Source organism: Ostrea edulis, chromosome 7, assembly GCF_947568905.1.
Source record: "Ostrea edulis chromosome 7, xbOstEdul1.1, whole genome shotgun sequence".
NCBI lineage: Eukaryota > Metazoa > Mollusca > Bivalvia > Ostreida > Ostreidae > Ostrea > Ostrea edulis.
This window is the reverse complement of record NC_079170.1, coordinates 23,752,421-23,775,888: the sequence shown is the minus strand read 5'-3', so window position 1 is coordinate 23,775,888 and position 23,468 is coordinate 23,752,421. Positions and strand designations below refer to the sequence as shown.

Sequence of the window (23,468 nt, the reverse complement as noted above, 5' to 3'; positions counted from 1 at the left end):
TGTACCCGGGTTTACTGATGCAGTCTGTCAGACAGGTAAGAAATATCGATCATAAATCAATTGTTACTTTGGTTGGTTAGTGTATTGAAAACTTGAGAAATATGTTACTGGTGTAGTACATTCATATAGTAAACAAGTATCAATATGCCAGCGAATGTAATCATATGAAGAAAATAATGTACTGTACAAAGTTGTAAATGCATTGACAATCGTCTACTATTGGTCAAATTCATCATTTAGTAAACGGATATTGATGAATGTGTCAGTCACCCATGTCAGAATAACGGATCATGTATAGATCTGATTAACCAGTTCCAGTGTCAATGTGTTCCAGGATTTACGGGTGCACTTTGTGAAACAGGTAATCTACACACCTTTCTAAATTTCATTCCAAATTGAAGTTACCAGTTAGAAACAATATATTCCATGAAATATTCATACAGTAACATGGTTGTTGCTTTCAGATATCAATGAATGTGCCAGTAATCCTTGTCTAAATATGGGTACCTGTAACGATCTTGTGAACCAATTCACTTGTTCCTGTCAAGCTGGATTCACCGGAACGTTATGTCAAATTGGTATTCCATATATTGTACTACTTACCATTTATAATGTTTTCAAGGCGCATACATGCACTAAGACTCCTAGGCTAACTATACGGTAGTTGAGAAAGGAATACTAATGTTTATGCCCCCGAGATCGAAGATCGGGGGCATATTGTTTTTGACCTGTCTGTCATTCTGTAATTCTGTCTGAAACTTTAACCTTGCTAATAACTTTTGAACAGTAAGTGATAGAGCATTGATATTTCACATGAGTATTCCTTATGACAAAACCTTTCCGTGGTTACCAACATTTTTGACCCTGTGACCTAGGAGTTTGACCTACCTTTTGAAAACTTTAACCTTGCTAATAACGCTTGAACAGTAAGTGATAGAGCTTTGATATTTTACATGTATATTCCTTATGACAAAACCTTTCCGTGGGTACCAACACTTTTGACCTTGTGACCTTGACCTTGGAGTTTGAGCTACTTTTTGAAAACTTTAACCTTTCTAATAACTTTTGAACAGTGAATGCTAGAGCTTTGATATTCCACTTGAGTATTCTTTGTTACAAGACCTTTCCGTAGGTACTAAACCTTGACCTTGACATTTGATCTACTTTTTTTTTTAAATTGACATTGGTCATAACTTCTAAATTGTAAATATTATAGCTTTCATATTGTACATGATCATATAATTCTTGTGACAAGATCTTTCTACTGGTACCAAGATATGTGTCCTTGTGACTTTGGCCATCTTCGGAATTGGCCATTATCGGGGGCATTTGTGTTTCACATGTTCCTGTGTACCAGGCTACACCGGTGACTTGTGTCAAACAGGTTGGTATTCAATTGTTTGAGGAAAGTAGTTTTGAAACAAGTCGTCTTGTGTAAGCTTCCGCTGTATGATAGAATTATACGAAAAGTTACATAATCTACTTGTATAACCTGTACAACCTTTCATAAACATGCTTTTAGTCACAGTAGAACAATAAGAAATGTAGGTCATTATACTAACAAAACATAAAATTCCACCTGATTGGTATCAAAACTTTTAAGGGAATATATGCAACCTTAACATTCTCCAATTGTAAATTATTCAGATATTAACGAATGTGCCAAAGGACCATGTCAGAACCAGGGGACCTGGCATGATCATGTCAATAGTTTTACCTGCTCGTGTAGAAGTGGATTCACTGGAATATTATGTCAAACAGGTATATAACACATGGAAAACCATTGATATTTGTAAAGGAAATTCAAATTATATGTCTAAAATTACCTGAAATAATGATTGATTGAATATTGTTTAACGTCCAGCTCGAGAATTTTAGAGACGTCGCCATTGCTAGTGAAGAGCTGCAAAATTTAGGCCTATGCTCGGAGCTTACTGCCTTTGAGCAGGGAGGGATCTTTATCGTGTCACACCTCGGTCTTTGCGGTCTCATCCGAAGGACCGCCTCATTTAGTCACCTTTTACGACAATCAATGGTGTACGGGGGACCTATTCTAACCCGGATCCCCACGGGACCCGGAAGTAATCTATAGCAACATGATAACCAAATAGCCATTCTTTGCTATATGGTACAATTTCTGAGTATATTTAGATGACGTCACGTCACATAGAATATATTTAGAAAAGGAAGTTGAATGAAAATCACGCTCTAAATTTTCCTTTCTGTATGTAGACATTGACGAGTGCCAGAGTGATCCATGCTTACATAACGGAACATGCGCAGATCGCATAAATCAATTTGAATGTACCTGTGTACCAGGGTTTACTGACACAGTCTGTCAAACAGGTAAGAAACATCGATCATAAATCAATTGTTGTAAACCAATGGGAAACCAATCATTATTAGTGAAATTGATTTTTTGGTAAACAGATATTGATGATTGCGTCAGTCACCCATGTCAGAATAACGGATCATGTATAGATCTGATTAACCAGTTCCAGTGTCAATGTGTTCCAGGATTTACGGGCATACTCTGTGAAACAGGTAATCTACACACCTTTCTATGTTTCTTTTTTAAGTTACCAGTGCGATACAATATATTCGATGTCCTATGCATAAGTAGTTATTCAAATATGTCAAGGTATTGACTCTATTATGACGAAACACTCATAATTATGATACCTGTCCATTTCTTGAGACTATTCAAAAAGGGCAATAAAGGGAAAACAACATATACTTTATCGATTTCCTTCCTGTAGACATTGACGAGTGCCGGAGTGATCCATGCCAACATAACGGAACATGCGCAGATCGCATAAATCGATTTGAATGTACCTGTGTACCCGGGTTTACTGATGCAGTCTGTCAGACAGGTAAGAAATATCGATCATAAATCAATTGTTACTTTGGTTGGTTAGTGTATTGAAAACTTGAGAAATATGTTACTGGTGTAGTACATTCATATAGTAAACAAGTATCAATATGCCAGCGAATGTAATCATATGAAGAAAATCATGTACTGTACAAAGTTGTAAATGCATTGACAATCGTCTACTATTGGTCAAATCCATCATTTGGTAAACAGATATTGATGAATGTGTCAGTCACCCATGTCAGAGTAACGGATCATGTATAGATCTGATTAACCAGTGCCAGTGTCGATGTATTCCAGGATTTACGGGTGCACTTTGTGAAATAGGCAAGTTGCACACCTTTCTAAGTTTCATTCCAAATTGAAGTTACCAGTTAGAATCAATATATTCCATGAAATATTCATACAGTAACATGGTTGTTGCTTTCAGATATCAATGAATGTGCCAGTAATCCTTGTCTAAATATGGGTACCTGTAACGATCTTGTGAACCAATTCACTTGTTCCTGTCAAGCTGGATTCACCGGAACGTTATGTCAAATTGGTATTCCATATATTGTACTACTTACCATTTATAATGTTTTCAAGGCGCATACATGCACTAAGACTCCTAGGCTAACTATACGGTAGTTGAGAAAGGAATACTAATGTTTATGCCCCCGAGATCGAAGATCGGGGGCATATTGTTTTTGACCTGTCTGTCATTCTGCAATTCTGTCTGAAACTTTAACCTTGCTAATAACTTTTGAACAGTAAGTGATAGAGCTTTGATATTTTACATGTATATTCCTTATGACAAAACCTTTCCGTGGGTACCAACACGTTTGACCCTGTGACCTTGACCTTGGAGTTTGAGCTACTTTTTGAAAACTTTAACCTTTCTAATAACTTTTGAACAGTGAATGCTAGAGCTTTGATATTCCACTTGAGTATTCCTTGTTACAAGACCTTTCCGTAGGTACTAAACCTTGACCTTGACATTTGATCTACTTTTTTTTTTAAATTGACATTGGTCATAACTTCTAAATTGTAAATATTATAGCTTTCATATTGTACATGAGCATTTAATTCTTGTGACAAGATCTTTCTACTGGTACCAAGATATGTGTCCTTGTGACCTTGGCCATCTTCGGGATTGGCCATTATCGGGGGCATTTGTGTTTCACGAACACATCTTGTTGTTTCTATTTTTACTCCCTGAAATACAGTATTGCATTTTAAAAGTCATTCATTTTAGATCTGAAAGATGAACTATATATAAATCTGAGTAATCATAAATATACGTGTAAATATATCACAATTTTTGCTTTTTCTGACAGACATTGATGAATGCGCCTCGAGTCCTTGTTCCGTTTTCTTTGACTGTGAGGACCGTGTGAATGCCTACTACTGCAAGCTGATTATATGGAAAGTGGCCCTAATCGTCTCTAGTATTGCTTTATTTAACCTGTTAGCAATCTCCAGTGTCATATTCTTAGTGAAACGGCGAAAATACAGGAAGGTTGACGACACTTGGTATGAACCTCTATAAATCAGAAATCAATTTTTAATGTTATTTTGTAAATGTGCACAGGCTATTATATCGCTTTGGTTAAAATTTCTAAAGGTAGAGAAATCTAATTCTAGGGTACCTAAGATCGCCGATAAAAAAAACAACAAGCCAATTCTACTCTGTATTCATACATAACCATTTTACATTATAACCAAATTTCATCCAGAAATTCCGGATATTTCCCAACTCAATTCAGAAAAAAAATTATTCTTACTTTTACTAGACATTTACCTGGCTGCTGGCAGTGCTCCCTTGGACACCCTATATTTATTATTTTCTTTAATAGAAAATTCGAATCCAAACGATATAATAACCTGTGCAATTAGGCAATTTCAACACAGTTCCCAAATCTTTTGTGATGTTTCTTTCATATTTAGGTTGTCAAATCTTATCAACATCGGTAAACCGGATGTTCAAACAAGAGTTATGTGAGTAGATATATGTTTAACTGGTTGACTTTTTAAATGCAATAATGTAATTAATTTCCATTTTTTATCGCCATACCTTACTGATAACACCTTATTCTATTTTAGATTCAAAGGTAGACTACCATATCAGAAATTTTGAATCTTGGACACCGTGATGAAGACTTTTTATCAGCATTATCAGTTGTCAGCCATATCAAAGAATATGCAGTAATTTTTATGGATATAATCGTGGATTGAAACATGTTAGGTATTCTGTATAAGGACCATTTGGATGTATTGATTGTAATATGTGTTTACAGACACACACACACACACACACACACACACACACACACACACACACACACACACACACACACACACACACACACAGAGTGTCTGTCTGTCTATGTAATTTTACTTGTAACACGCACTTTGATGAAGCTGATCACACGGAAAAACATTTAAATTTAAGTTTGTATTGTATAATGTAACTTGGTATGGGGACACGTTACCATGACCACCCGTGTACTGATACCATGCAGCACTGTTAAGGTGGTCTATGAAATTGAAAATCAACGGAACTAAACGTGTACACTAAAATACTTTTTGTTTGACAACATTTTCTTCATGATTTCAAAGGAAATATATAGATCTATTTTTTGCAAAACAATAACGGTAAACATTCAATACAACAATATTATAAGCAAAATAATGGTATATCAAGTATTTTCAAATATAGCTGTTTCAGTTTAAAATATATTTTTATTTGGGGGATTGCTTGATCCACCTATTAAAGCACAACATGCGTCATCTGTTGTTAAATGTACCAGATGACGTCACGTCACATCGATTGACATGTATGCCTATGTGGATTGCTATCTGTGAATTGCTTACATATTTTACTGTTTCGGATTTGATTGAGAGTTAGACAATGCTGAATGCTATGGTAAAATATAATGTAGATCAAAACTTGTATCATTTAAATTCGCATTTTCTAGTAGGCCTACATGACATTCTTATGTGATGTCAGATGAGAGGTAGAGATGACGAACAGTGATCAATCTCATAACTCCTATAAGGGTGTAGATAACGAACAGTGATCAATCTCATAACTCCTATAAAGGTGTAGATAACGAACAGTGATCAATATCATAACTCCTATAAAGGTGAAGATAACGAACAGTGATCAATCTCATAACTCCTTTCAGGAATCCAAAATAGAGAGTTGAGCAACCCCAACCCTAACATATATCTAAATTTTCTGGTACATTCTGTCGGAACGACTTCAAAGTCGATCTTGCGCTGTGAAGTTAAGTTAGGTCCACATATGTAGCCTAAACATATTCTCTGTTATTTTGCATTGTTATAAGGAATGAAGCTGATTTTGACCTATGCGTTACGATATAACCAAACATGGTGCAGTTTACACTTCTTATTATCCGCTTTACGTAAACTGCACAAAGTCAGTAAAACATCTAGGTCAAAGGTTATCTTCATTCATTATCGCGTTACTACATACAACTGTGTACATGATTCGTTATAATTAATTGTAATTGATTTTATTGTAAACAAAACTGCATTTGTTTGTTGATTGATAGTTATAACAGCTTCATTTTCGTGTTACTTACATCATTTTACTGTTTTGTTGTCTATAATGGGTTCATCACTAGATACAATTCTGACGTTGTATTTCATTGATATTTAGTACTTACAGTAATGTAAAACTTATACGGTACCAAGTTTGATGCACCAGATGCGCATTTCGACAAATAATATCTCTTCAGTGATGCTCAAGCCGAAATATTGGAAATCCGAAATAACAATAAACTTGTGAGAACTAAAAAGAAAACATAAATCGTTTAATATAGCGACATGTGTATTTTTAATATTACATAATCATATACAGTATATGGTAATTAAATCAGCTACATCTGGCCCATTTCATCTATAAGTCACTTTTATATAGCAATATGTACATGTGTGGCGCATGTTAAATTATTTGTAAAAATGCTGTTTTCTTGCTTGAAACAGTATAATAAGAAAATTTGTAGTCTGTCTTTCATTATGTTCATTAAAGTGTTTAGATTAGTGTTTACTTCTTCATTTTTGTCTACATTCATATTCTGAAAGAAAGTTTCTGTATGATTTTCGAAAGATCTATAATGAATCAGAAACTGTTTTCATCCTCCGTGGTTCCCTCATTACGTGATGTACAAAACGTTCTTTGTATGAAGATAGTTGACACGGGAAGGTATTTGTGAATTTAAGCTAGAAATAACGTGACGATATATAATGCATGATGTTGTCTTTCAATTGGTGACAGAACTCCATCTCTATCATTAATTCTGTCGAAAAATATGCCCGAACCCCTGGACACAACAGAGGTGAGATCAGGTGCCTAGGAGGAGTAAGCATCACAGAGACTTGTTTCTGTAAATACCTTACGACCTCTGTATACTAATAATATTAGTATACAGAGGTCGTAAGTTATTTACAGAAACAAATGCCTGTGGTAAGCATCCCCTGTCGACCGGTCACACCCGCCGTAAGCCCTGTATCTTGATCAGGTAAACAGAGTTATCTGTAGTCAAAATCAGTGTGCCAAGAGCGGTCTATCATTCGGTATGAAACACGTCAGACAGCATTTGACCCAATGATAGGTTGTATTGGCAAACTAAATCGTTATAACGACCATAGAATTTGCAAAATACTGACTTTAAACGAGGATGTTGAAACCCCTGTATCATCAACTTGTTTGTCAGTAGCTTGCCTCGATTTAATTTTATCGTCTTCTTCAGAACCACTGGGTCAATGAAGGATCATATCTTTCCAAGGGAGATAATCAAGAAAACGCCAAATATTGTGTAGGATGTTTAAAAATCTTCTCAAAACTGGGTCCAATGGTATGATAAGCCTTCATTCGGAAATTTCTGATTTTATACTTTCTAACATAGGTAAAGAATACGATCATCACAAGTTGGTCTGGATGATACATAACGTTAAAGTATATGTCATTTTTATTTTGTGTATCGCCTGCTTCAGCAGGTTCCAAAATTAAAACTTTCGTTCTGACTTTATGTCAGGTGAGCGAATGTTTTTATTATGATCAACATTTGTCTGTCTGTAAATTTTCAAAGAGAAATGGACACTATACAAGACTATTGATACAATAAAAAGTGTTCGTTTTATACAACCAATTTGATTCTTCGTACATTCTCTTCTTTGATATTACATTCAAGAATACTTATGTAGTGATTATATAAATTTTATATTCTAGCAACAATGAAAAAGATCATAATTAAGGGTGAAAGAGGCTGAGATGATTTTCGTGTGCATAAGTTCGCTTGTTTACCCATCCTGGAGTTATCGAACATCTTTTTAAACTTGGACAAAAGAACCTCAGTTACGCAAATACAACCACACGCATACACTTTTCTGGATGAGAAATTTTAAACTGGATTCGTAAGTTTGTATCATACTATAGGCAAGGAAAAAGCCTCGATACAGCTGTTGAAGACTACGTTTATTTTAATTACCGATCGAATATATGAATATATGTTTATACATGATAAAATATTGTTTAAATTAAATGAAAGCTATGAGTATAGATTGCATATGACCCTGTATTTTACGTGATTCAAGTCAAACGATGCCATAATCAACTTTAAAGTGAAATGAAATCTTAACCAGTAACACCCCCTCCCTATGTACAACTGATTCCTTGGTTGAAGGGAATTTTCGTTTATTCAACTAAAGGACCATTTCTCCTCCCGAGGTAGGTAATCAAGAAAATGCGAAAAATGTGAAGAATATCTAAGAATATTCTTCTAAAGAACCACTAGATCAGAAAAGATCAAACTTAATATGAAGATCATATCTAAAAAAGCAACAACAACACAATTCGTCTCAAAAACAGCAAATATTCTCAGGCAATTCAGATTTAAAATTCTTCAAATCATAAGAGGGCGGAGGAGGGCCTAAGTATGGGATCAACGTTTTGCATAATAATCAATAGGAGAAAAACTTTAAAAATCGTGGTTTCAATATCAGAATGAGTCATATTAGTTTGCAAACATCTACAGTTAGCGTGGACTCAAGTTTGATAAAATTAGTACCCCAAGGGTAGGTTTGATCCACGGTAGGGATACAATTTTATATGTTTAACTGGGAATTTATGGAGGATTGGAATCTTATTCTCCAGAACCACGATACGAATCACAATATTGTATGTGGGAATACATATAAAACATATTTTTAAAAGCCTTCTTAACAATCACTGATAATGATACGTCATGTTAAAATGCAAGCATTCCATCATAGTGCGGATTCATGTTTGATCAAACCATGCCCCCGGAGACAATGGTTGAACAAAGGTATTGAGGATTCAAACTTTTACATGAAAATGTACTACTATATAAGAAATTTCTTTCCGATGAGTCGAAGGGCCATACTAATCACATCATTGTGAAAACATTCCCAATTTGCATGGATTCAATTATTTGAAGAAAAAAATCTTTTTCTTTTTAATGCTGAGGTTTGACGTGGCTATTATTACTCAGTTGAGCGTTGTGGCCCATGGGCCTTTACTTAAGCTCATGTCTAAGGATAAGTAGCTTTTACTTCCAACGCCGAGCGTTTGGCGAAGTAAGAGTCACCGTCTATGTTAATCAACTAATCAATAGTATGTACCAAGTTTGGTTGAAATAGACCAAGTTGTTTTATATTCTAAAACAAAAATGAACACTGCGGTAAGTTATCAAAAAACGAGAGATGAAGGACAAATACTGAACATCTAGAAGATCTCACTTTACCCAAGGTTTTGGGAAATTAACTCTTTACTGATTGATAATGTGAATTGGTGATATATGTATACAGTTTTGCATAGGCGGATCCAGGAATTTGTGAAAGAGGGGTCCAGCACTTGATCCATTCTCTCACTAGAGGGCGTGTTACACAAATTTTACTTACAGTATAGTGCGAGTAGAGCACGGAACTCTGGGTAAATAGTACTTGAACTTTTAGGTACTTTTCACAACTTCCACTCCTAAACATTTGCTTGTGTACATAACATTTTAGGGATATCTAGACACAGTTTTTATATACATGAAAATCCTTAATTATTAACAACTTGTTTCAAAAGTTCAAGATATATATATATATATATATATATATATATATATATATATATATATATATATATATATATATATTCTACTTTCATTTTTGTCGGAATCCCCAGTTAAACCAGTCGTGACTCTGTCTACATTTTATGGAACATAGACGTCGATTGATTGATTGATTGATGTTTTCCGCAGACGTTGAAGACAAACTAACAACACAATCTTACGTCAAACGGGATACTTCAGCTTCGCCACTGTCACCTTCCCATATATGTGTACCGATATTCCATTATCATCTGCATATGGTGTTCATTCGATACTCGAAAACATGCTCTGCGTATGATGAATTTTCAAATCGAGACAGGCTACCAATAAATAAGTTGGTGTTACAAGGGTTTGAACAATCTCGTTTGAGACAGCATTTTTTTTAACTACTCTAATCGTTATAGTGATTTAATTTGCAAATACAACCTGTAATTACATGCGAGTCTAATGCGTGATTCACACCAATTGTTAGACCGTTCTTGTATTCTAATATTTACAACGGATAACTCAGTTTACTTGATCAAAATATAGGGCTCTCGACGGGTGTGACCGGTTGACAGGAGATGCTTACTTCTCTTTGGCACCTGATCCCACCTCTGGTGTGTCCAAGTATCCGTGCTTGCGTGACGTAATTTTGGATTGTTTATTAGAGTTATTAGATAAGAATAATCACTGTTCATTATAGTTTTCCCTTTTTTTCATTCTGTCTCGATCACCACACGTTAGGAAATCGTAACTGTTAAGTATACAATACTTTAATTTTCACTTCCATTTTTAGTATTTACCTGCTATAGCAGGTTTCAAAATTAATATAGTGCTGACTTTTTGTCAGGTGAGCGAATGTGTTGTATTCTGCTCGCAATTTGTCCATAGAGATAAATTCTGGACATGGAGAATATATAGGTCAATCGATACAGTATCAAGTGTTTGTTTTATTACAATTAATTTAATATTATGTGCACTCTCTTATTCAATACACCATTCAAGAATATTACTGTCATAATTGTATATATCCTATCTTCTAGCAACAACATAGGTGATTTTGATGAAGTGTTAAACAGGGGGAAATAGATTCTGTACGCATAAGTTCGAATTAATAGCCATAATGGAGTTATCGACCTTTTTTTATTCATTTATTCATTTTTTTCCATTTTGTTTCATTTACAAACGAGCCTCAGTTATGCATGTACAAAGACGCGTGTACCTTACTGGAAGAGAAATTAAATGGATTCGTAAGTTTGCACCATACTATAGGCAATGAAAAGTCTCGAGACAGCTGTCGCCTTGTGTATTCTAATTGTCGATCAAAGATGTGATTAAAGATTATAATTGACAATATATCATATATAACGAATAATGCCACAACCCACCTCAATCCAACAGGTAAAAACCTATTATAATTGATTCCAGTAGGATTTCATCATTCAATTGATCTTTTAATTGACCAATGCGTTGACCCCCCCCCCCTTCCTGCCAGAATGAATTAGATCTCTTGCAGGTGCAGGCATAGAACATTCGAACAAGATTTATTAAGTCTTTAATTCAAATGATAACTTCTTACCATCATGCTACACAATACCGGTTTTGTTTGACGAATGGGATTCTATACCTCATTTCCCAGACTCTACATTTAACGCCTTCTCTCAAACATATACACACTTAGCTGAAGATCTGTAGCTCTCTGAGAAAGTATTGGGACAGACCAGAGAGCTACCAATCCCCATGGAGCGCCACATTAACATAAACTCAAATAATTGATATCTTCAATTATTTGAAGATATCATCAATTCAATTATTGTTCTCTTTAATTGAATGAATGTACGCATTCAATCAATTATTGCTCTCATCCTATGAATTAATGCGCGCTTTAATTCAATTATTGCTCTCATCAATTGAATTAATGCGCGCATGAATCGAATTAATGAGAACAATAATTGATTTAATGCGCGTATTAATTCAATTATTGCTCTCTTCAATTCAATTGGTGAGAGGACCAATTGAATTAATGAGAGCAATACTAGATTTGATGCGCACATTAATTCAATTATTGCTCTCTTCAATTCAATTGATGAAAGCATCGATTTCGTAGAAATATTGCTCGCAACAATTAATTTAGAGCTCGGTATAAATACTTTGATATCTCTTTAAATCAAGTGAATTTAATTATTTACAATGCTTTTGTATAAGGAATTAGTGCGCGCATCATGCATTGATTCTTTTAAAGAGAGCAGCAATTCAATTAAAGAGATCATTAATTCAATTGTGGATATGTTGAATTGAAGATATCTTTAATCATAGTTGCTCTCTCTAAAAGAATTATTGCTCTCTTCAAATGAATTAAAGATACCATTAATTCAATTGAAGAGAGCAATAATTGAATTAATACGCATATTATATCAATTATTACTCTCATCAAATGAATTAATGCGCGCATCAAATCAATTATCGCTCTTATCAATCGATTTCATGCGCGCATTACATCAATTATTGCTCTCTTCAATTGAATTGTAGTGCGCATCAATTCAATTGTTGATATCATTAACTCATTTAAAGAGATCATTAATTCAATTAAAACGCGCATCAATCCAGCTGAAGAATTAATGCTATCATCAATTCAATTAATGCGCGCAATAATTCAGAATTGAAGATATCATTAAGTATTTGAAGATATCTTTAATTAAATTGTTGCACACATCAAATGAATTGATGATATCTTCAAATAATTGAAGATATCTTCAATTATTTGAGTTTATGTTAATTTGGCGCTCCATAGATCCCACCCCTTATAAAAACCTTCAATTTACGGCGCAGTCAAAAATGCGCACGGTTGAGACTAGCTGCAGAACTGTAGCTCTCTGAAAAAATATTGTGACGAAACAGTGAGCGACAGATCTACCCCTTATAAAAACCTTCGATTTCCTTTAGGTTGAGACCTTATATCGTAGTGTGCTTGGATTGCCGTTTAAAAAAAATTAAAGAAATATTTTTTCAGAGAGCTATATATCCGCAGTTACTACAAACCGTAACCAAATTGTATAACAATGCAATTGTGCACCCCCTCTCCCCCACTCAATAAAAGAATAGTCTGTAAAGTTGTGCATCAGATCAGTTCTAACGATTTTTGATTCGTACTATGTTAAACAGCTAAATATGTACCAAGAGCCGAATCTCTTTACACTAGCTGTGTCTAGTATAACAAATGCCAGTGTTACACTGTGAGTGCCCATTGAAATTTTTGATATTGTACTTTTAACCAGTTTGTGAGTAAAATGTCCAAAGTTTTTCACATCGATATATTCTTCCTCAAAGAAAGTTTAATTCTTATAATTCCAATCTGTCCACTCTATCCACAATTTCAAAGAAGAAAAAAGTTAATAGTTTTCTCGCTGTTGATCCTATGTAGAAATTCAAAATACGCAACTGGCCATTAGAGTTTGTTATATGGAGATAATTTGTACATTATCTTCTTTTCAAACTAATTTAAGAATTTATTTCATGATGATTATATTTGAGTATTCTGTTTAGTTTAGTACATAAACGAACACCAAAACGTTACAACAACAAAAATAACCATGGTGATGGGAGAAAAAAGAGAAAATGAAATACGTATTTTCCAATTATTATTTTGTAGGTTCTCATAACATCGCTAGACTATTATCATAGAATTATCGAACTATTTCATTTACAAACTAACAGTATGATCATGCCGGAAGTATGGATTCTAAGCCTACTACCCTACTCCCTCTTTCTGATTTTTTGCGGTGATAAAACCTCCGAAATGTGTGGATTCCCTGCCTATCTTATTCCAATTTCGATTGATGTTTAATCGTTGAGCACGCATTTTGTACGCTTTAGAGACTGGCCTTCTACCGGCATAACATATTTTAGCAGTCAGTGGCGGATTTAAGGGAATAAATCGAAAGATTTTGACATTAATTTTTCAAAAGTGGAAGAAATTATAGCTTCTTTTATCTTTTACATCTTTCTAAACAAGAGACCACAATTTACCCTTAGTTTGAAAATTTTAGAGTGTGCACCCCCCCCCCCCCTTATTGGAAAACTTACATTTTTTTTTCATAAACCTTAAAATTTGCGTCATTTTATTAATTTCACATTATCAAAAATGACAGAATATAGTAAAAATGACTACATAGGAGACGTATTTCAAGCCTTATAAAATCTGTAAAATCCAAGAGCTTCTGGCGGCTTCGTCCCCCTGGGCCCTTACCAGTGATTCTCCCTGGATCCACTGGGGGCCTTAAGGCGGTCCCCAGACCACATGCCTCATAAAATTGCGCCCCCTATAACCGCCATTCCTGGATCTGCCCCTGGTAGTATCCATACTTTAGGTGCCACTACCTGGTAGTATGTCTGTGGCAGATCTAGAGAGAGGCTGAGTGGATTTCACCCCACCCCCTTTTTAGTTGAACATTGTTAACAACAATTGTCATTGTTGCCTTTTGGGGGTCTTCGCATCCCCCTTCTATTCTGAGCGGAGAAGTTGAAACCTGGGTTGCAACAGCACCCCCCCCCCTTTTTGTTAACAGTCTTGTATACGGTGGCTCGGTGTTTGAGCAGCCAGTGGCGTAGCTTTCTATGAAGCACAGAAGCACGTGTTTCCATATTATTGCGGTAAAAATGAAATAATTCAAAGTCAAAGCTTTATTTAAAACTACTAAAATTCGATTGTATCTTCTTTCATTTTAAATATATCGAATTTTAGTAGTTTTAATTAAGCTTTCACGGAATTCAAAAACACATCTAATTTAGTGGTTATAAAAAGAATATAAAACGTCTCACAATTAAAAAAAATTGCAGTAAAATTAATTGATAATCGGTTGAGTTTTTTTAAATTGTAAGAAGTTACGATGTCCTTACCCCATGTACCTGTGTTTAAAATTAAAGAAAATGTGTATTGGAGACTTTGAAAATACCTTTTCTTAATTGTCTAAAATGCACCAGCTTCCGAGGGCTTCGCCCCTTGCCCCCCCCCCCCCCCCCCGGGCTTTGCCCTGGACCCATTGGGGCCCCCCAAACTCCCTGCCCTTTTTGTCTCCACACTAATCTTCCCAAAGCTACGCCGCTGGCAGCCATTGACTTCGTGATGACGTCACACATAAGACGCATAAATAGGTAGTGATTGTTCTTTCTCCAAATACTTTGTCAGTCCCAATCGTTATTTGTCGGTTACGGAAATGGCCGAGTTGTTACGATTGTGTCAGTCCCAGATTTCTTTAATGAGACCATTGTCGAATAAAAATGTTGATATGTCACATAAGATTACTGTAACAGTGACTGAATTAGAGGTATATTATACGGGTTTTGCACTCCCTCCAATTAAAAATCTAACCAAAATAAAAAATAACGATTTGCCTTTTTTTATTTCAATTTGGACAACTTCCCTTGTTTTTTGTATAGGGAAAAACGAACTATCTTGAAATGAAACTTCCTCTTTGAATTTTCCTTTCGAATCACCGTCAACAAAACTGAACACCTTGTTGATTTAAGTACGACAAATCAATTTCGTTTCCAGGCGAAAGAATATTAATCTAACACAATTTCAATAACGTCTATGAACTAAATAATCGCATAAGGGGAACACAATCGATTGCGTTAAATATTGAATTGGCAAAGCACAATAATTAGATGGAGTAAATGGTAATTATTTCAGCGATAATGACAGATACACAGAAGTGTTTGGTATCGAGCATACCGGATGTCCTCTGTAAATTTTAAGATCTGTCACGTGTAAAGACATACCTTAAGATGAAATAGATGTTTGTTTCTCGCTTATGTTTATGTTCATGTTTAACTAACGATGCCATTAAGTACAGCGTAACGTTTTAAGATTTTATACTATGATTATGTGACTACAAATTATATATCATACATAAAAAGCATGCATCATTGAAATATAGATTATTCATATGCATGTATCTATATTTGAGAATTATATTTCCGTAATTGAGTTTGAAAAAAACAATCCCTAAGTGTGTCTCCCATCAAAACGATATATATAGCAATGATGAGAGGGAAGTCGTCATGAATTCCTTGAACTTTTGCTTTGAATAAAATTTATGTCAAGTATTCCGTACCCTGAATAGATCGTGTAAATTGTCACAGTCAGAATTTTATTTGACTAAATATTGACACTATGCACGTTCATTACAAGTTTTCCGGCTTTACGATGTCTTTAACCGCATAAAAATTCCAGAATTCCAGACGTTATATAACGCCATTCCGAAACAGCGACATCAAAACAAAATGAAATTTCTTTGGCTTTGGGCATTGCCACTCCATATTTTTACCCAGTCATTATCTGTAGTTGCCGTTCATTTTCGAGGAGGTACCATCAACTGGAAACCCACTGGAAATGGAAATGAGGTTTGGTTCGATTCCTTATTTAATACATGCAATTATCAAGTGTCATTTCTTCTATTTCTAGCATTCTGTTTAACTGCCGCCGGCCTTTGGACATTTTTGTTTCATTCTTCTTTCGTATTTGATGTTATAGTCAAAATATGAAGTCCTTGTCTTTTGATACAATTACGTAAGATTCCATGTCTTTTGAACTAAGTCCTATGTACAACTTAAATATACATGTCACGTGATACAGATAACTCGATGTACTGGTTCATCCCGATTCCATACGACTCGACCCTTCTTTTTAAATTACGGTTTAGGTTTTGTAGCAGGAAAGTCTAGTTTATCATTAAATCAAAAGACTACATTGCATATATATATATATATATATATATATATATATATATATATATATATATATATATATATATATATAAAGCACTAGAATGACCAACGTCATCAACAATTGGAATTGTCAAATTTTCGGGACAACCTGTCCTTTCGTCAGGACGGAAAAGGATTACATTATGGAGAAAACACAAACGATGCCTTTGATGTTATAGTCCTAAATGTACATGTCACGTGATACAGAGCCTGCAACATGTAATCCGCTGGAAAAGTGTTTAGCTAGTTTTGTAGTGTAGCTTTAGTGCTTATTGTTAATTATATTTGTGTTTTCTCCATAATGTAATCCTTTTCCGTCCTGACGAAGGAACAGGTTGTCCCGAAAATTTGACAATTCCAATTGTTGATGACGTTGGTCATTCTAGTGCTTTATATATATATATATATATATATATATATATATATATATATATATATATGCAATGTAGTCTTTTGATTTAATGATAAACTAGACTTTCCTGCTACAAAACCTAAACCGTAATTTAAAAAGAAGGGTCGAGTCGTATGGAATCGGGATGAACCAGTACATCGAGTTATCTGTATCACGTGACATGTATATTTAAGTTGTACATAGGACTTAGTTCAAAAGACATGAAATCTTACGTAATTGTATCAAAAGACAAGGACTTCATATTTTGACTATAACATCAAATACGAAAGAAGAATGAAACAAAAATGTCCAAAGGCCGGCGGCAGTTAAACAGAATGCTAGAAATAGAAGAAATGACACTTGATAATTGCATGTATTAAATAAGGAATCGAACCAAACCTCATTTCCATTTCCAGTGGGTTTCCAGTTGATGGTACCTCCTCGAAAATGAACGGCATTTGACAATTGCAATTGTTCATGCCCTTGGTCATTCTAGTGCTTAAAGACCCAACTTTAAGTTAACGCCCCCAAATTTTACCTGTGTCGCGATCAATGATAAGACGCTGGTCAATCAAACTTTTAACAATAGAGCTTAGATTGATTGACGTTTGCAGAGACCGTGGTCTACAGCTACCTGAGAAAGATGTTTTGATAACAATCATGGCTAATGATGACCGGCAGTCTTCAGATCTCGAAGAAAGCCCCAGTATACCTGAGTTTTGATAGCATTGACTCGCACCTAGAATATTTTAATTTCTAACGTCCCCTATACAATGCAATTTATCATTGTATTTTCTCTCTCCATCTTTATGCATGTATTATAGATTAAACAATCAGAAATCAAACAATAATAATAATAAAAAAACAAAAACAAACAAACAAACATAAGTTATTGGAATATTTTTTATTAATTATTTATTGTGGCTTTATATTTATAAAAACATGAACAATTCTTTATTGGCGCAGCACATCAACATGTATAATGGTTATATTGCCCATGCGTAAAACTGTTACAGCAGTTTAAAAAATGCTTCTGTTTGAGATACCACATGGATTATAAATTACACATTCAGAAATCAAACAACAGTAAAAAAGCATAAATAAGTTATTGAGATATTTCTATTTATAATTTATCACGGCTTTATATTGAGAGAGAGAGAGAGAGAGAGAGAGAGAGAGAGAGAGAGAGAGAGAGAGAGAGAGAGAGTTACTGAGATATTTCTATTTATAATTTATCACGGCTTTATATTTATAGAGAGAGAGAGTGAGAGATGTTGAGCTATTTATAATTTATCACGGTTTTATGTTTATAAAGAGAGAGAGAGAGAGAGAGAGATAGAGAGAGAGAGAGAGAGAGAGAGAGAGAGAGAGAGAGAGATGTGTAAAACTGTAGCAATAATATAGGTGAAATAATATGGCATGGCAATAGTGTTGCATACGTATGACAATAATTACTCATTTAGTCAATGATTGAGAGTAAGGGAGAGAGAGAGAGAAAGGGGGTAGACTGGCTATGTGTCAGCTTTTGTTTGGGATACCATCGTTACACAAACACTACGTCCACAGAAACCCTAAAAAGAGAGAGAGGAGGGGGTATACTTCGTGTCAGCTTCTGTTTGGGATACCATCGTTACACAAACACTACGTCCACAGAAACCCTAGAGAGAGAGAGAGAGAGAGAGAGAGAGAGAGAGAGAGAGAGAGAGAGAGAGAGGGGACTTCGTGTCAGCTTCTGTTTGGGATACCACCATTACGCAAACACTACAGCTACAGAAACCCTACAGACAGCCCATATTGAGGGGTATCTTGACCATTATTCATTTGGTTGTACATGTACACATATCTACTTGGATTTATTCATTCTCTCGAAACATGGATATTTTACCTACTATACCCACGACACCGTGAACTCCCAGGACACGCCGGGTAATATTATATTTAGGAAATTATTTATATACGATATATAACAATTTAATTAGAAGTTTTAAAAAGCAAAGGTTTAGAAATGGGCCAAACCTTTCATTTGCAATACATAAATATGACCAAGTTTGAAGGTTTACGGGAAATAGAAATGCGGTATGCATGTAGGTAGAAATTTTAATTATTTTGTTTTTTGCACAAATGAAGACACTAAGCATAATTTGTAATAACCTGAGAAATTTCCTGTGTATATCATAAAAATATACACAACAACTGATCTCTTGGCCAGGTAAATTCCAGGTAAATAACATTGACAATGGATAAGCTCCGCCCACATTCAGTCATTCGTGGAGCAACCGTACGGTGTTGTTTTTTTTGGGGGGTCTTTAATATAATTATTTTCCCTGACCATTGTATATATTTAATATAGATCCGACAGTTTTGAATACTGAATGTTGTTGGTTCTTCAGTGCTTTATATATATATATATATATATATATATATATATATATATATATATATATATATATATATCCAAATTGTGTTTTTAAAAAAATCACAGTGTCCGTTATAAAATATTAAAAGAAATAGAATAAACAGTACACAAAGTTAAAAATTTAACGCAAGCGCTTTCATTTTATAATCCTCAGGCGTTACATTTTAAAATAGTTTTGAAATGGTTTGACGTCATAAAGGCGTTCTAACATTTCACGTACATAACGACGTCATAAACGAATGAAGGGAAAATGATTTTACGTTAAGCATATTATGACATCATAGATAATAACAGTAAACATATTTCACAGTAAGCTATTGAGAGCCGGTTTTAAAGTCTTAATAAAGTGTCTTTCTTTTTCTCGTCGGGAAATAGTATTTTCTGTATACAGTTTATAAAACGGAAATACACTGAATTGTCCGTGGCCACACACATCTATATGTTCACTAACTTTAATTTTTCTGTATTCGGGTGCTGAAATGTGTTGTTTATGAACTCGTATACGAGTTCGCAGAGTAGTTCCAGTTTCACCGATATAGTGTTTTCCACAGCCAGCACATGTTATAACATAAATTAAATTTTTGGTGGAGCACGTCATATCTGAATTTACCGTAAATTCCTTGTTGTTAAATTTGAACGAACTTCCTTCCCTTAAGTATGGGCATGTTCCGCATCGCCGATCGTCACATTTGGTAACGGTGAAATTTTTGTTGTTGGACATTTCCTGAAAATTAGATTTACATAACAGTCTCCTAAGATTTTTCGGTTGTCTCTTGCTGTTGATAAAAGTATATTTCTTCATAATTTTCCCCATTTTTTCATCTGTTTTTAGTAGGTCGTTGAGTTGCCGAACGATAGGTGTAACATTAGAGTTCCTTGGGTTGTATGTTGTAACAAACGGTAAAATGTGTGAATTTGTTGTGGGATTGATTTTGGATTTATTGATAAGATTTTCTCTATGGAGTTCTCTGGCTTTCTTGATTCCGTCGTTTATAAGTTTGATTGGATAATTCTGTTTTTCTAAATAACTATTTAATTCCCCTAAACGTTGTTCTCTGGTAGGTTCTTCGCTAACGATGGTACATATTCTTCTGGCGAGGTTGTAAGGTATGGCACGTTTTGTGTGTCTTGGATGCGAGGACGAAAAGTGTAAATACTGGTGAGTGTCCGTGTGTTTGTAAAAAAATATCTGTAATTATTTTATCCTCATTATAAAATGAAAGCACTTGTGTTAAATTTTTAACTTTGTGTACTGTTTATTTTATTTCTTTTAATATATATATATATATATATATATATATATATATATATATATATATATAAAGTAAAAAAATAAAATCCAATGCTCAAACTTTTATCTATAGCGCTTTCGCCCTGCGGGCTCGTCAGTAGATCTTTAAACAATGTAAACAAGTTCCATTATGACGTCATCCTCGTGACGTTATGTGGGCAACGTTAAACACAATGCAGTCATGATTGTGACGTCAGAACATTATATAATGTTAATGTTAGGCACTTTTAAAAAATACAGACATATCTTAAACAGTTCCGTCTATAAGTTTTAAGCGCCTCTAAATTCCTGTACATTAAAGGAGACATTCAATGTAAAATATACATGTTAAATAACATGAAGTAAAAATATTAACATTTTACTTTCGGCTTAAACAGTTTTATGAAATAGTTTTCCTTGGCTTTGCGTAATTGTTCATTTTCCTCTTTTACTTTGTAAAATGGGAAAAAAAAAAAAAAAAAACTGCCTTCCCCGCACGAATCAAAGTGGCCGCTACACGGTGTGTTTCTTATTGTAGGATCTCTGATCCGTTGTTTATGTACACGAACACGGTCAGCCAATTTGGTTCCTGTTTTTCCTATATAGTTTTCTCCACATGTAGGGCACGTCATACAATAAAGTAGATTTTTAGATTTACACGTCATAGTTGAATTTACTTTGAAGTTCATTCCGTTTTTGAAAGTTATGGAGTGGCCGGTTTGTATAAATTGGCAAGTACCGCATCGTGGATCCTCGCATTTGAAGACTGCTGGTTTTTCGGGGTTTGATGTAAATTTGGCTTTAGTGAGAATGTTTTTCAAATTCGGTGGTTGACGTCTGCTATGGAGTATATCCGTGGGTTGAATGAGGTCATTTAATGTTTCTGATTGTTGAAGAATAGGGAATAACTGCTTTGCTGTTTTGAATATTTATATATTCTATACGATAGAACCTAACTCTTTATTTTGATATAATCTTAGATTTAATTTTCAATTTTAGCAATGATTAAGGTTAAATTTACATACAAAACTACTATATTATCCCATTTTACAAGAAAATAAAAATTGCATATTCAGAGCTAAAATAACTTTAATGGGTTCATAGGCATATCTAATCTGTTGTTCATACACGTTCATTGTATTAAATTGCTATGTACATATGTATGAAAGGCGAATATAACGAACAGTGATCAATCTCATAACTCCTACAAACAATATAAAACAGAGAGTTGAGCAAACACGGACCCCTGGACACATCAGAGGTGGGATCAGGTGTCTGGGAGGAGTAAACCTCGCCTGTATATGATGAATGACAATTTTTAAAAAATGAATTAATCAAATATATTGGTTTCATTCATTAGATGGTATTACCCCGTTCTTTATGTTAAAAGAGAGATAGCACTTACACATGTTTGTACAGATCCTACCCGCTGCTGTCTTAGAGAAGCAACATATCCCCTGACATCAATGGTCTGCTCCATAACGATCTCTTCCAGGAGATAATCAAGGGAGATAAACGTCCCCGTTCTACCAATCCCGGCGCTAAAATATATGAATTCGACATTTTATCTATTTACATATGTATACTATTGTCTATCAGTCGTATTCAAAACAATAAACGGATATCGAAGAATTTCTTGATCTTCTTATATAAGTTTATACTTGTTTTTGAATGAGTGTATACTTTCGAAATTCTGAAAGTCAAGTCTCCAAAGTTACAAACCTGAAGCAATATAAACAAAATACCGTAAAGAACATTTAAAAGCAGTGAGGATGGACATAATGTATGATATTAGCATATTTGCGTAAGTTTGACGTTCGATTCATTATGGCTGTAATACTTGTACTCAATAGTGGTAGGTCACCTTCAGGTCTGAAGTTCGCTTCAATAAAACTGCTATACGGCCGGGTACACTCATTTCGCTTACCTGCAATGGACGACCACTGGCCCATCTAAAATGCTCAGTCTATTTCTTACTAGGTTACGGAAGTATATGAGTGACGTCATATCATCTGGGACGGAGTTGTCCGGCCAAGTAGTGAAGTGGAACTGTGTTACCGTCTTCTCTTCATCCTAATATATATATATATATATATATATATATATATATATATATATATATATAAATATTCTATACAATTGCATCGAGAGATCCACTCTCCTTATAAAATATCTTAAACACTGAATGACACAGCGACTGTGTGATATTGCATCAGTGTGTATAAGTAGCGCTTTAGGAGCATAACAAAACTTCCCTTTTTAGGGAAGTCGTTGTGGCCAAGTGGACTTACGCACTGGTTTGACAATCTTGCTAGGCGGTGGGTGCCGTACGTCGCTGGTTCGTGTGTGTGTGTGTGTGTGTGTGTGTGTGTGTGTGTGTGTGTGTAAATAATGTGGGTATGGAGATGGACTGCAATGCTTCATGCTGGTATGTATCATTATTTTGCTTCATGAAAATATGCAAACTCGATGATATGTGAAAATATGAGTATGCAAACTCGATGATGTGCGGTGTAATTGTGATTTTAACTTGATGATATGCGGTGTAATTGTCATTTTAACTTGATGATATCCGGTGTAATTGTGACTTTGACTCGATGATATACAATGTAATTGTGATTTTGACAAGGAGAGGGAGGGATAAC

General features: G+C 34.6%; 1 protein-coding gene across 1 annotated transcript in view; it reads right to left on the bottom strand.

The window, feature by feature from the left end:
• The window catches only part of LOC125656004 (receptor-type tyrosine-protein phosphatase C-like), a 158,491-nt gene that overhangs the window by 132,738 nt on the left and 2,285 nt on the right, over nt 1–23,468 (bottom strand). The window contains exons 7-8 of the mRNA XM_056145620.1: nt 22,751–22,896; nt 22,229–22,364 (exon numbers count right to left, since the gene is read on the bottom strand). Of these exons, the coding sequence (XP_056001595.1) occupies nt 22,229–22,364; nt 22,751–22,896 (282 nt within the window). The remainder of the gene's footprint in view (nt 1–22,228; nt 22,365–22,750; nt 22,897–23,468) is intronic.